Source organism: Thamnophis sirtalis, unplaced genomic scaffold (genome assembly GCF_051295495.1).
Source record: "Thamnophis sirtalis isolate CommonGarterSnake01/CBP01778 unplaced genomic scaffold, rThaSir2_p1.2 scaffold_1, whole genome shotgun sequence".
Classification (NCBI taxonomy): Eukaryota; Metazoa; Chordata; class Lepidosauria; order Squamata; family Natricidae; genus Thamnophis; species Thamnophis sirtalis.
This window is the reverse complement of record NW_028261381.1, coordinates 94,474,507-94,490,355: the sequence shown is the minus strand read 5'-3', so window position 1 is coordinate 94,490,355 and position 15,849 is coordinate 94,474,507. Positions and strand designations below refer to the sequence as shown.

The window sequence follows — 15,849 nt, the reverse complement described above, 5'->3', positions numbered from 1 at the left end:
CGTTTTACTGATTATTCAAAGTTAGAACAGCACTGAAAAAAATACTTATGACCAGTTTTCATACTTAGGATCATTAGAGCATCCCTGTGGTCATATGATCAAAATTTGAATGCTTGGCAACTGGCATGTGTATATTATTAAGTCAGGTAGTCCTTGACTTAATGACCACAGCCGAGCCCAAAATATCCACTATTAAGCAAGACAGTTATTAAGTGAATTATTAAGTGAGTTTTGCCCATTTTTTATCTTTGTTGCCACAGTTATTAATGTAATCACTGAAGTTGTTAAGTTAGTAACATGGTTGTTAAATGAATCTGGCTTCCCTATTGACTTTGCTTGTCAGAAGGTCAAGTATATGATGGTTGCAATGTATATGAGATGGTTGCAGTGTACCAGGATTATGTGATTATATGTATGTACATACGTATGTATGTATGCATGCATGTATGTATAAATGAATGTATGAATGTGTGTATATATATGATGGTTGCAGTGTACCAGGGTCATATATATGTGTGTGTTTGTGTGTGTATGTATGTATGTATGTATGTATGTATGTATGTATGTATGTATGTATATATGTATGTACATATATCAGTGGTGGGTTTCAAATTTTTTTAGAACTTCTTCTGTAGGTGTGGCCTGCTTTGTGGGAGTGGCTTGCTGGCCATGTGACCAGATGGGAGTGCCTTGCTGGCCATGTGACCGAGTGGGAGTGCCTTGCTGGCCATGTGACTGGGTGGACATGGCCAACTTGTAAAATGTGGTGAAACTCACTTAACAACACTCTTGTTTAGCAACCAAAATGTTGGTTCAGGAACTCTGGCATTAGAAGCACATAAAACTTATAGCTGTCAAGTTACAAGACCCTTGTACCCCTAACCCTTTAGAAAAAAACCCCAGGGGTGTTCAAACTTGACAGCTTTAAGACTTGTGGACTTCAACTCCCAGAGTTCCTCTTCTCGCTCTTCATTTTGATGATGTGCCGATGGGCAGAGGGAGGGAGCTGGAACTGGTTCTAAACGGCACTGTAGATTTGTGGAACCTCTTCTATAGAAGAGGTTAGAACTGGCAGGAACCCACCCTGACATACATACACATACATATACATTATCTCTTTCCCTCTCCCTCTCCCCCCCTCTCTCTCTCCCAGTAAATACCATGTGATGACTTTTTATGACCTTCTGACAAGCTAAGTCAATGGGGAAACTAGATCCACTTAAAACCATGTTACTAACTTAGTAACTGCAATGATTCACTTAACAACTGTGGCAACTAAGATGATGAAATGGGCTCAATAACTTAATAACTGTATTGCTTAGCAGTGGAAATGTTGGGCTTAATTGTGGTCATAAATCAATTTTAAAAGGTCTTTAGTTCTGTATATGACTAGTGGGTGGGTCATCTATGTACATGTAGTCTCATTCTTGTCTACTAAAAAGACACTATTTTAAACAAATCACATCTGCCAAGTAGGCTGATCCCTGAATTAAGAGTGTGGAGATTTATATCCAAGCCTTGTGTGAGACCTGGCAGCTAGATTTAGCTATTCCTACTGTCATTAGTATAAGAGGAAAGCCTTTGCTTACAGATCACGGATTTAACTATGACAGTAGACTCTCCTGTGACAAGAGAACTGTTGATTAATCTTCAGTACCATGTTCCAGTATTTAAATCAAGTGGCAACAATATTATCCCACATTCCAACCTACACGTGAAACAAAATAGACCACAACTGTTGGTCTCCATATCACTCCAGTCCAAGGAACAATGTAGCAGCCATGGTCCTTGCCTCTTTAGCTGACAAACCATCTAAACACAAGCACTTCTTTCCTTGCTCAATTTGAACTATCCCGTGATACTTGATCAATTTCCCTCTCATTGAATCCTAGTAACTTTTATAATTAGCCTAATGGCTGTGGGGATTATAAAATGGGCAATACCTCTTCTGTAATAGACCTATAACTATCCTAATTTTGTGTTACCACCGGGCTAACTGAGGATTCCATCAAATAAGCCTACTGTAAATCCATCACTTCCAACAGTATGTCTTCCGTATAGGAATATCTTGCTTCAGTTTCAAATATTTGCTCATGAGGTGCATTCCATTCATTTGAATGGAAATTTCATCTATAAGAATTGGTATGAAGTGTTCTTAAGTTTTAGGCCATGAAGAACATTCTGACTGTTAATGGTACAGAAGCAAGCCATGAAGAACATTCTGACTGTTAATGGTACAGAAGCAAACCAATTGACTATTTTGTTTGAGTAGCTATAGTCATTCTACAGAATTTTCAATAATGTCCTGCAATGTGTACCTTCAAATGTAAATCATATTGAACTCAACACCCTTGTTTTGCTTCTCTCATATGCAATTAATCAGATTTTGCCAAGCAAGATTGGACTGTTGTTCCATTTTGCCTGCCAAAAACTTTTTGTTCACCAGTGAGTTTCACACCTCTGCTAATTTAAGCTGTCTCACACCTTTTTCCTGCCAAAAGGGTTAGAGAATAAGATTATCCTTTGTCGACTGACAGTTACCTCTGCAAGTGTATGTACCTGCAAGGATATTGCAGCAACCAGTACTGGGCCACAGTCTATTGGCCACCGGGTCACATGAGTAGCTGGCTAGTGAGCACATGCAGACTCTCACTGCCCTTGTGCTAGCAATGGGTGTTTGTACTTACACACACACACATATCTGTCCCTCCGACAAAACTATCACCTCTTTTCCCCCTGCCCATACTCCAGAAAGGTTGGAGAACTTTGCTCTAAAACATGGTTGTCTAACCTGTTGGCTTGCCTAGGCCACATTGAGCAAATAAGAATTGTGTTGGACTGCATATAAGATATATGATATTTATATCCATTAAAAATCATTTATTATTTTCCATTTTTAATTACCCTGTGGAGCAACATTACTAGCTATCTGAGGCCACCTGTTGTCCAAGGGTTGGATATACCTGATTTCAAATAAGCTTGTCATATTCTGGATTCTTACCTCAAGAACCCAGAACAAAACTTATTACTGTATGTGTGTTGATTGACTTAATATAACCCATACCAAATTTTATATAATTAATACAATTCAATTTGCATGCTTGCTCATTTGCCAAGCAACCCTGTATGGCTGACAGTAAAAATAACAATAAAACGTAATAAAAATCACTAGAAGCACACCTATAGCACTAAGTTCAATAAAGTCACATATTGATATACTTTAATGAGTTACATAATTTTCTGTCCCAGGAGAGCCAGGTCTTAAGGGTTTGAGGCCATGTGATTCCCACACTTTTGGCACCTACTCTCTCTCACCAATGAGAAAGAGGGCAGGGCACAGGAGATGCATCATTTTTCATGTAACTATTTGTTTAGCAAGGAGGGAAGCAAACTAGTTACAGTTCAGTGATTCATTACACCTCTGGGATCCAGGAGTTCTAGAAGAAGACACATACATGTTGTCTGAGAGAAACCATTGCTTTCTCTCAAAAAGACCAGCTACATTTAACTATATTTGCAAGTGATGGTCATAGGATGATCTCTTATTCCATTCACCCTACTGTGATTCTTGTGAGGGACAGTGAGAGGTTTTCTCCAACACTTGATATCTGGGAGGCTACAGATTTCCCCCACACACATTTGCCCCATCTCATTCCCTAGTGTTTATAAATTCATTTTTTTGGGTTCCTCCCAACAACTAAAGTTAGTTAGAATTATGTCCTAGAAGTAATTTTCTTTATTTCTGACAAATCTCTACATCTAGTGGTAACCAGAAGGAAGCAGCCTGTGTTTAGTTTTAACTTGACGAATTATGGGAAATTATATGTGTTTTCTCCAATTCTTCTTACACAAACATTTCACAGAACAATTTAAACTATTGACGTAGTTTAATTGTGAGTGGCTAGGTTTGAATTTGCAGTCGAGATATAACAGGAGCTGATGAAATTCAAGTTAACTGTGATACATATGCATTGGCATTCAAACAGGACCACCAGCGAATCTGTAACAGAAACACTGGGAATTAAATAAATTCCAAGCCGAGCTCTTGCTTTGAAAGGAGGAGAGAAAGTACTCATTTAGCCTAACCATATTTTGAATTTGAACATGTCTCACTTGTTGTTGGGTAAAGTTGGCAAACACTCAGGAAGAAACAAAACCGCCTCAGGGAAGATGACAGGTGGGAAATAATTTTACGCATTGCAAAATGAGACAATCTGAGAAGCTCAGTGCAAGGAATTTTTTTCTCCAAAATGAAATGTTTGAAGGTATATCACTGAACTAGGACCAAAGCCAATGACCTGAAAAAGCAGCTGAAGTAACAATCGGCATTTATTCATTCATAAGGCAGTTTCATGGTAAAATCCTAACACAAGGATCTAGGGATCACCCAAGAGCTCTAGATTGGGAATTAAGGAGAATGCTTTATCTCTATAACGTTTCCATAACAAGGATAAATATTAAGGGCAATGTGTTACTAGGTTTCACTTGACACCTCTGCAGCCTCCAAATTTGAAGGGATGGGTCCATTTTGTGGATTCCATCCAGTGGTGGGTTTCAAAATTTTTTAGAACCTCTTCTGTAGGTGTGGCCTGCTTTGTGGGAGTGGCTTGCTGGCCATGAGACCAGGTAGGAGTGGCTTGCCAGCCATGTGACTGGGTGGGTGTGGCCAACTTGTAAAATGTGGTGAAACTCACTTAACAATGCTCTTGCTTAGCAACCAAAATGTTGGCTCAGAAACTCTGGCATATGAAGCATGCAAGTCTTAAAGCTGTCAAGTTGCAAGACCCTTGCACCCCTAACCCTTTAGAAAAAAACCTAGGGGTGTTCAAACTTGACAACTTGTGGACTTCAATTCCCCGAATTCCTCCTCTCGTTCTTCATCTTGATGATGTGCGGGGAGAGGGAACTGGAACTGGTTCTAAACGGCACTGTAGATTTGTGGAACCTCTTCTATAGAAGAGGTTAGAACTGGCAGGAACCCACCCCTGATTCCATCTATAGTTAGAGCCATCAGTTCCCCATATACAACTCCTTTATTGAAGGCAGGGTTAGGCAATTAGTGCCCCGAGGGCTGTATATAACCCTTATCCAGTTGCCCATAAACCTCAGTCTAATTTCAAAAATTCTGTACAATCAATCAGAACTAGTGAGTTCTAGTCCTGGGCAATAGGCAAGAAGCCAGTTGAGTGACCTTTCAGTCATTCTCTCTAAGCCCTAAGAAGGAAGCAATGGCAAATCACTTCTGGAAATCCTGCCAAAGAAAATTGCAAGGGCTAGTCCCGGATTCAGCATTGATCTAATGCACTAAAACATTTTTTTTTAAAGGACTAAGGATTTTAGGATTTTCTGGAAATGTTCAAAGCAGTCTTTAACATCTTAATTCCACATGTAGCTGAATGATCCATATCCATCAGAAGGATGGGATACAGAACTTTGCATAAAATATTGAATTATTTCTCCAAGCTGCAGCTGATGCTTTAGAATTAAATTAGGTTCTTGATCTCTAGGGGTAATTTAAAGTTTGCATACAGAATTGGGTATAAAATCATATGTTTAGTGGGCTGGCATAACCTGTGAACTGATCTGTATGTGTTGTATGTGCATAGACATGTAGTGTGTATTCATACCTCCGATGAACTTTTAACTTCTGTCCCAATTGCAAAATGAAGAGGGATTGCTTAAGTATTTACCTACACCTAGAAAAAAAAAATCTATAAATCTAGTTCATTCTGTGAGGCATTAGACCTAACTTGGTTTCCTTTTCCAAACTTCTGGTATAAGGGTGAGGGTGGGAAAAAGTGCAATAGAGATTATCTAGTTTAATCACTTATAATTAATGACACTCTGGAAATCTTCCAATCCTAGCAATGCCTGCTCTCCATAAAATGAGCAGGCACATCTGCTGTTTCAGTTAGGACAGTGGGAGTTGACTGCAAGAGAATTCTCTTAGAAACCTAAATCTCTGCTAAGTAAGGAAGATGGGTGTGCTTAGAAATATGAAGCAGTTTGATGCAAATCACACTGGTGAGATTAACGGAGCTGTCTCTTCCGCGAGCAGTTAAAAGTGAAGTCAAAGACTCTCTGTGGCTTCAGCCGTGTATGATTCAGAAAACAACATCCACAGTTCTTTTTCCAAACTGCTGCAAACGTTCACTGCCGGTTGCTGTTTATTTTTAAGTTCAAAAAGCACAAGAAGCTCTAGTTGCCGTTTATTGCTAAAGGATCCCAGGATAGCAGGTAAAAGCCGTTAATCCCCAGCTAGCTGCAGGGCAGGCTAACAGTTGAGAGATGACAAAAGTTAATTGGAAGCATCAGCAGTCTAACAGAAGACGTGTTTGCAGTAATTGGGATGTAATATCTCCAGAAGAGAAACTTTGCAAGGAGTAGCTTTAAAAAGCGGTGGCTCTCCAGAGGTGAGTAAGGGAGATTTTTAAACTCTCTTTTTAAAAGAAAAAGCAAAGTGAAATCCCTTCAGAAAAAAAGAACATAGAAGAGATTTGAATTCATCAAAGAAAATTTTCAGCTTTATCATTTTAGCTGTTGTCAGACTAAGATGAATTTGATTATACATAAATTTTTGTCAAGATAAAGGTATCAGATATTTTAGCTTTGTGGATTAGGAAATGAAATATATACTTAAGGTTTGGTTGTTGTGGGACTTTGTTTTGTTTGTGGTGATTCTGGTATGCGAACATTGGTTTTATTTTGTTTGATTCTTGTTACATTTGGAATTGTTTGTTCAATTATTTTTCAGAATTGTCAAGCTGGATGGTTCCATACGCATTGAGTTCATGTTTGCTTCTTTATTTGAAATGTATCTTTGGTTGGACAGCTTCCAAACTGTATCACTATAAAGGGGGTAAACACTTAAATGTAGATTGGATGATCCAGAGCAGTTAAGAAAGAGATGGAGTTTTCAGTAAATTTGCAATCGAAATAGAATCTTTAACAATTTTAATTGTCAAAAGCTGGTTATATTAGTCTCTCCTCCAAAAAAACTGATCTTAATTCAAGTCCAAAAATAGATGGATGGATGGACGGATGGATAGAATATAAAATGTCATGTCTATATTTTTTTTGAAATACTGCAAAAAAAAATTAGGTATTTAGGTATTTATTAGACATTTATAGGCCGCCCTTTTCCCTGAGGGGACTCAGGGCGGCTTACAATCAAAAAGGAAAGGGAGTGTAGGACAATACAAAAAGAAATGTGCACAAAAGTAATTAAACAGTAAAACTCAACATTCACTCAGCATTCGGGAGGGGCAAAAGTAACTTATCCCCAGGCCTGAGGGGCTAGCCAGTTCTTGAGGGCTGTGCGGAAGGCCTGGACGGTGGTGAGGGTACGAATCTCCACGGGGAGATTGTTCCATAGTGTCGGAGCCGCAACAGAGAAGGCTCTCCTCCGAGTAGTCGCCAGTCGGCACTGACTGGCGGATGGAATACGGAGGAGGCCAACTCTATGCGATCTGATGGGACGCAGGGAGGTAATTGGCAGAAGGCGGTCTCTCAAATAGCCAGATCCACTACCATGGAGCGCTTTATAGGTGGTGATTAGGACCTTGAAGTGCACCCGGAGATCGACAGGTAGCCAGTGCAGCTCACGGAGGATCGGTGTTATGTGGGCGAACCGTGGTGCACCCACGATCACTCGCACGGCCGCATTCTGGACTAGCTGAAGTCTCCGGATGCTCTTCAAGGGCAGCCCCATGTAGAGCACATTACAGTATTCCAGCCTGGAGATCACAAGGGCTCGAGTGACTGTTGTGAGGGCCTCCCGATTCAGGTAGGGCCACAACTGGCGCACCAGGCGAACCTGGGCAAATGCCCCCCTGGTCACAGCTGAGAGATGGTGGTCAAAAGTCAGCTGTGGGTCCAGGAGGACTCCCAAGTTGCGGGCCCTTTCTGAGGGGTGTAAGTTTTGTCCCCCCAGCCTGAGTGATGGTATGTTGGTCAAATTTTTGGGAGGGAAACACAACAGCCACTCGGTCTTGTCTGGGTTGAGTATCAGCTTGTTTGCTCTCATCCAGTCTTTAACGGCTTCTAGACCCCGGTTCATCACGTCCACCGCTTCATTGAGTTGGCACGGGGCGGACAGATACAACTGTGTATCGTCCGCATATTGGTGGTATTTTATCCCGTGCCTTCGGATGATCTCGCCCAGCGGTTTCATGTAAATGTTAAATAGTAGGGGGGATAAGATCGACCCCTGCGGCACCCCATAAGTTAGGGGCCTCAGGGACGATCTCTGCCCCCCCACCAACACCGACTGTGACCTGTCCGAGAGATAGGAGGAGAACCACTGCAAAACAGTGCCGCCCACCCCTATCTCCCGCAGTCGTCGCAGAAGGATACCATGGTCGATGGTATCGAAAGCCGCTGAGAGGTCCAGGAGAACTAGGATGGAAGCATGGCCTCCATCCCTAGCCCTCCAGAGATCATCAGTCAATGCGACCAAAGCGGTTTCTGTGCTGTAACCGGGTCTGAAGCCAGACTGGAAGGGGTCAAGATAGTTAGCTTCCTCCAAGGTACGCTGAAGCTGGAGAGCCACCACCTTCTCAACAACCTTCCCAAAACAAATCATGTTGACCTGAAGATGTTGTCCAAATCCAAATCCAAAATGCCAATAATCTTGTATCTTCTTTTTTTTTCCCTCTCTCCCCAGAACCAGCAGACAGTTTAGATCCCCAACCCACAGGAATGAATGAAAATGCAACCTCTTTGGTTCAAAGCAGCAGTAGCAACAATGCAGCCAGTTGCAATAATTCTTCAGCCATCCCCCAGCCCAATTCTGCAGTTAAACCTTGGCGCAGCAAATCATTAAGTGCTAAGCACACAACCACAACATCCACATTAACTGTAAAACAGCAGGTTCAGGAGCCTCCCAAACCCGTCCCAGAGATGGTCAAAACTACTCCCAATGGTCAGAAATCAATGCTGGAGAAGTTGAAACTATTCAATACAAAAGGGGGTTCCAAAGCAGTAGGGTCATCTCTTGAATGTCCGGGGTCTCGGGACACTAGTTGTGAAAGATTAGAGGGCCTCTCAAACTTTGATGAAAGTGAGGAGATGGAGGCTGCAAATCGGAACTTAAACACCACAGGACCCACATCAAATAGTCCCAAAATTGCACTTAAGGGAATTGCACAACGGACATTTAGTCGGGCTCTGACCAATAAAAAGAGTTCCCCAAAGGGCAATGAAAAAGAAAAAGAGAAACAGAAAGAAAAAGAAAAGGAGAAGGAAAAAGAAAAAGAAAAGGAAAAGGAGAAAGAAAAGGAAAAAAACAAAGATGTGGCCAAGAGAACATCCGTGATAGAAAAAGCTGATGTGAAAGAAGAGCTGAAAGAAGAACAGGTTCCTCCTGCTGTAAACGAAATGCCAAAAAAATCCTCCAAGATTGCAAGCTTTATCCCAAAAGGAGGAAAGCTCAACAGTGCCAAGAAAGAAGCAGCTGCCCCTTCACATAGTGGAATACCAAAACCAGGGATGAAAAACACCACAGGGAAATCCTCAAGTGCCCCAAGTTGTTCTGCCAAGGAAGGTGAAAGAAGCCGAAGCGCAAAGCCAGCTTCCAGCCTCTCTCATCCAAAAGCACAGCTAGATTGCAAGAATTCAAGTTCTACGTCAAGTTTAGCCTCCACTGATGGGAGAGGAATGGGAGGTTGGTCAGCTTTAAGTTCCAGCAGCAGCAGCCATGCTGTCAATGGGCCAACTAATAGTACCACCCAGACAACAGGAAGCAATACTGTGAGTGTTCAGCTACCTCATCCGCAACAGCAATACAGCCATCCAAATACCGCCACAGTAGCTCCGTTCATGTACAGGTAAGGAGCAACTTTTAACCATAACTTGCCATATAGCTTTCTTGAAGGAGGAAGACAACTATGGTATCTGCTGAGTTGCTTGGTGCTATTTATTTTAAATAGACATGGGCCACAATGCATATTCTGAGGTCATAGGAATGCAAGTAGTCCTTGGAAGGTTGGCGAATTGCAGCCCCATCTAATTTTACCCTTTTTACCTTGTTCTTGATCTGCTACTTTTGTTTTGTAATGTGACTTTGGCATAACAGTTAACGGGTTATGTGTAGCTTTTGACTTGAGAAAACATGGCACCATTTGGCTGAGGGCAATCTACTATTACATACAAGAAAAGTTTCCTTCTTCTTGTGCTGTTCCTCCTCTTCCTCTTTTTTTTTTTTTTTTTGAAGAAAAAGTGGTAGGTAGGTAAGGAGAAAATTAATTATGGCATAAACAATAATTTTATATTATCAAATCATAGTTTTGTTATCTTTGTGCCAAAACCTAATGGCATTTAATTGCTTTGGGTGCAGAATTAAAAATTATTCTCTGTAGTTTTTTTGTAACCACAGAAATATTCTGGCTTGATACATTGGTTAAAAGTAGATGCTAGCTCCTCTGGTTTCGTTGTCATAATTTGAGGGTAATCAACTAATCAGTTAATTGCTACATTCCATTATCAACCAAAGCCATAACCTGGACAACATTTTTGAAGGCTGAAAAAGTGAATTCAGACTTGTCTGATGTGCCTTATGTGATTATAGATATATTTTGTTAGAAAAATAACTGAGAGCAAAAATGTTCAAGAACAAAGTCAAAAAGATGAAGTATGAGTTAATACATTATATGATTAAATAAAAATATTATACCTATGTCATTCCAGGTCCTCCTAAGAAGAAAGACCATCATAAGAGCTTAATTTTCTACAGACTAGTTGTTCCTAACACCATTCATCTCACTCCAAATATTTTATTAGCGCAATTACATCCATCATTAATAGCCATTATTACATCAGTCCATAGATAAAGAGGGATGGGATGGGATGGGAGAGCAGAACAGAACAGAACAGAATAGAATATGGAAGGGACCTTAGAGGTTTTGTAGTCCAGCCCCCTGTTCAAGCAGGAGACTTTATTATACTATTTGAATAGAACATAACAGAGCAGGAATACATTCGTAGTCTTCTTTCACACATTCAGCCAAAATGGTATTGAAATATAAGATGAAAAGCCATGTGATTCTGCTTCTTATGTAAGTGGCCTGCAGTAGCATTTGTCTTTATCACACTACTTCTTTAAATGAATGCATTGATGCTTTCTATTTATGTGAAGCAATGGTGTTTGTTGGTCCAAACTAACATAGTAGTAGTCCAGTATACTTTTAAAATGCTACCCAAGGGAATATAAAATACAGCATGCAGATGTGAACATGGAAAATTCATATTCTGTTTTGTTTGTTTATAATGCCAGGAATAGAGAAAAGGCAGTTGCCACCAGTATTCAATATTTCTTATCCTATTCTGTTTCAACTAGTCCCTCAAAGAATCATTAGAAAAATAATTAGAAAATTCTGTCTATATTGGTCATTTGCAAATGCTATCATATCTTTGTTGCAGAATTTCATAAAATTGTCATAAACTATTTTCTTCCTTTAATCTCAGGTTCTTATTCAGGAAAATTAAAAGAGGAAACACTATTTTGTGAATACAGTTAGGGTATTACGTAAATCCTTACCAGTGGACTTTTAAAAAAATAGATGGTAAAAATGGTAAAATTGAAATAAATAAGTAGATAAAGAATAGTCAGCATGAATTATGAATTATTCATGCTGACTATTCTTTATCTACTTATTTATTTCAATTTTACCATTTTTACCATCTATTTCCCATTGAACTCTCTTTCCCTCTGTTGGATGATGGTCACCAGTATAGACTATTGTTCTGACTGGAAACTTAATTTAGAACAGAAGTTATTTAAAACGATGGCAGAAGGCCTTTTGATAGCAGAAATTTCATATTTTTTACAGTTCATTGCCTGTTTCCATTTCTAGGACTTAGGACAACATGGGACTAATAAATTATGTACAATCAGCATGCTAGTGTACCCTGTGGAAAAGACACAATGCTATAATGGAAAGCATTGTTATATTGATGCCAGACTTCTTTTGGTCAAATGAATGTATGAATGAATGAATGTGTTTCCTTTTTGCTTTACCTCTACTTTGTACTTCAGATCTCAGACAGACAATGAGGGAAACATAACAGCAGAGTCCAGTACTGGAGGAGGAAGCACAAACATGGAATCTGCTCCCTGCACAAAAACTGGACAACCTATTTTAGAAGATCTTTCTGGTAAGACATAGGATGTGTTCAGTGCATTGGCTCTCTGAATCAGAGAATTAAAAAAAATATGCTTTTCTAGAAGGTTTCCTTTGTTATTTAGGCTGTTGCTTTCATGAGAAATCTAAAAAATTTAGATCTCACTTAGTGAAAATGCCCGCTTGTACTTCTTTTAAATGTTAATTCTGTGTTAAAGAACTATTGTGAAGTTTATGTAAAATGGCCAGAATGTTTTATTTAATTATTTAAAGAATTTTTAAAAAACCCCACAAAACTGTGGATCTGAAGTATTGTTCTAGACTGGGGTTCCCAACCCCCGGGCTGCAACCCACTGCCGGGCCATGGCCTACTCAGAATTGGGCTGCATGAGTGGCTAGCTGGAGCGTATACACAGCTCAACTTCCATAAGTGGCGGGCTGTGGGCACTTGCGCATATATGACTCGGCCCACCACATGTGCCAGCCTGCTGCTTGTGCAAGAGCTGTATGCACACATGCACTGGCCTACTAATACAAGGACGTGCATGTGTGTCTACTGATGCAAAGGCTGTGTGTGTCCATACGACATCCCGTAACTCACACAAGGGTTGCATGTATACACATGGCGCCCACTGCACGCAGGACCCAGTTCCACTCACTCTGCCACAGCTGGGCCACCAAGTTGCAAATGTTGAGGACCACTGCTCTAGGCATTATCTGAGTTCCTAATATTTAAGTAAAGTGTTTTGATTCTTGAAATAGCAATTGTATGTTCAAAGGCCTCATACAATGTAGAATTCTTAAAATGAGTGTATGTATGTATGTTAGAGTGAGACTAATTAACTATAAACATATAGGAGGAATGCAGTGGCTCACGAAGTTAGACTGCTGGGCTGCCAATTGGCAGGCTTGTGTTCAAGACCCATTGCTGCTGCGGGAAGGAGTGAGCCTCCCTCACATACTCCAGCCTCTGACGACAGAGCAGTTTGAAAATGGGTGACCACAAGAGATTAATGGGTACCACTTCGGTAGGCAACTACACAGGAAAATGAATGGAGCCCTTAATTGGGTGTTCCCCAGGAAGTGTTGATATCACTGGCAAATCCTTTCTGGGGAGAAAAACTATAAACATTGCATTCATAATAGAAGTATTCCAAATGTTTGTATATACAGTATCTAAAAATAGAAATGCAATGCTAACTGCTCCTATTATTTCAGTATAGTTTTTATGCTGAAAAAAACCCCACCTATGATGGCAATAGTTTCTAGATAAGACTTGAAGTGCCTAAATAGCCTACATTACTGAAGCTCTAAGCCATATATTCTCACTTGGCTGCAATGTCAAATATGTTTAAGCTTTAAGTGCCTTATGTAAAAGCAGGGTTTTATCCATACACCTCTAAACTCTTAATTATCTTCAGCTCAACCTCTTTTAGAGAATACATTGCTTTATCAAGAATTTAAAAGTGGTTAACTATACTATCTGTATCTGTTATTAAGGCTGGAGATTCAGAATTGTTCTTTTCATTTCATATCCTATTCACTTGGTTATTCTTGCCTTTCAAAAAACTAGTTTTCTGTGTTTGGGTAATTAGATTGCTCTATCTTTAAGAGACTGGCTAATATTTAGAAGTTACACAGATTTTGGAAAGTTTCCAACAGTTTCTGTTCTCACAATTAATCCTTCATCCACTAAGTTATTCACCCCTGTGTTCAGTTTTTGTATAGTTGCACCTAATTTATCATCCACCCAGGTTATGAATGTACAACAGCTAGTAAAGATTTTAATATACTACAGATTATTATTTAGCCATATATGAACTCTGAACAATATTTTCATGAAGACAGGTGGCCAGTGCTATTCAACAGATTTCTAAAAAGACTTAATAAAACATGTACAGTACTGGTATAGAAGAAGCAGTTACAGATATTCTATGAAATCCCATATTACAAATGGGATTTGGTATTTCTACAGCTGACCCAAACTCTTATCATTTCAGCCTAGAAATACATTTGCCAAATTCAGTTATATCATCATTCCCTGGGAATTTTAGAAGCTGCTGTTTCAACATATCTAAAGGGCAATAGATTCAGAAGGCTTAATTATGTGGACCTAAGTTATCAACTCCATGAGCCTCTTTTTGTACTTCCAATCTTATTTTATTTGTTTATTAAAAAGATTTATATGGCTACCTCTTAAACAAACAGATTACAGCAACAAACCCGATAACCGCAAAACAATCATAAAACAGTATAACAAAAAGTTGCACCTTAAGTATCCCATTTTGATACCTTTCAGCAATCTCCAATTCCTTACTTTCTATCAATAGAATCTTACCCTAGCACCTTGATAAAAAGCCAGGTGTTCACAATAGTTCAAAAGGCTAAATGGGTGCCAAATCCCTTGGGGAGGATATTCTACAAGATTTGGGGCAAGATTTCAGGGAAAGACCTGGACCTAGTGGAACAAGCAGATATTTTTATGGAGAGATGGGACTGCAAATAGTCAGGTCTCATGCCATTTAGGCTTTAAAGATCATAACCAGCAACTCCAACTGTACCCAGAAGGAAACTGGGAGCCTGTATAGCTCGCGCCATAGAGGTATAACATGACTAACTTGTGAACATCAAAAACTGTACACACTGCCTGCTGGACCAGTTGTAACTTTCCTAGTGTTTTTCAAGGACAGCCCCAAGTAAAATGCATTGTAATAATTCAACTGGGAAATGACTAAGGTATAAGTGACTGTGAGCATAACTTCCTAGTCCAGGAAGGAGCTCATTGGTGCACAAGATAAATCTGTGCAAAGACATCCCTAGCTAAAGCTGTCACCTTCTCATCAAGCAGCAGCCATAAGTCTAGGAGAATCCCCACCTCACTGCATTGATAGGCAGCTACTGAGAATTCAAGGGTCAATAGGAAGTGGATTGTCCATGGTAGGGTTCTATGCTCTCTAAGTCCAAAGCATGTATTTCTTTTCAAAGTTCCTAATTTTGACAAGATGCAAGGCTAATTTGCATAGATTGTAAACTGTGTTTAAAGTTTCTACTCATTTCAGAAAGTTGTTTTTTTTTTTAGAAAAGTGTCTGGTTTGAAAAAATGAATAGAAATCTACCGTGCAGTTATCAGCACTTTCAAATTGCCAGCTATTCTTTCCGCCAATGCTAGTAATTCTTTCTTATAACTTTCCCTTATCAAGTCTCTTTTGCACTTATCTTTAAAAAGGTTTAAAGGAAGTTATTCACATTATTAATAAAGGATTACTAAGATTTCAAAACTAAGGTTACAAAGGGCTCTTTGGGATTCACAAAGTTCTTGTTAAACCTGGAATTAGGACAAATATTAACAAAGTGTTTGAGACAAATTTACTCAATCTATTAGAAGAGCAAAAGAGGTTTGTCTTTCAGTCATTGTGTCCCACCTGGATTCTGTGAAACTACACCAGTATCTTCACAGAAGGTAGATTTCTCATTGGCTCCCACTTTGTAAAATTACTTTTGGCCTGAACTTAATCTAGCATCATTTTTTCTCCCATTTCCTGGTTGTGGCTTTTTCCTCTGCTTTTTGCTGGATTTATTAATTAGTACTAATACTTCTGATTGACTGATGTTTTAAAATGTATTCTATCTCTATTAGCTGTGTTACGTGCCTTTTAAATACATGCAAAAACCTGGAGTAAAGTACTTGAAATAAAGTACAATGAAATAGGTGGCCTGGAGAACAGAGGGG

General features: G+C 39.5%; 1 protein-coding gene across 11 annotated transcripts in view; it reads left to right on the top strand.

Annotated features, from left to right (window-relative positions):
- The window catches only part of NAV2 (neuron navigator 2), a 598,751-nt gene that overhangs the window by 434,960 nt on the left and 147,942 nt on the right, over positions 1–15,849 (top strand). For all 11 annotated transcript variants that reach the window (XM_087719088.1, XM_087719097.1, XM_087719076.1 and 8 more), the window contains 2 exons: positions 8,666–9,827; positions 12,035–12,153. In XM_087719088.1, the coding sequence (XP_087575214.1) occupies positions 8,666–9,827; positions 12,035–12,153 (1,281 nt within the window). The remainder of the gene's footprint in view (positions 1–8,665; positions 9,828–12,034; positions 12,154–15,849) is intronic.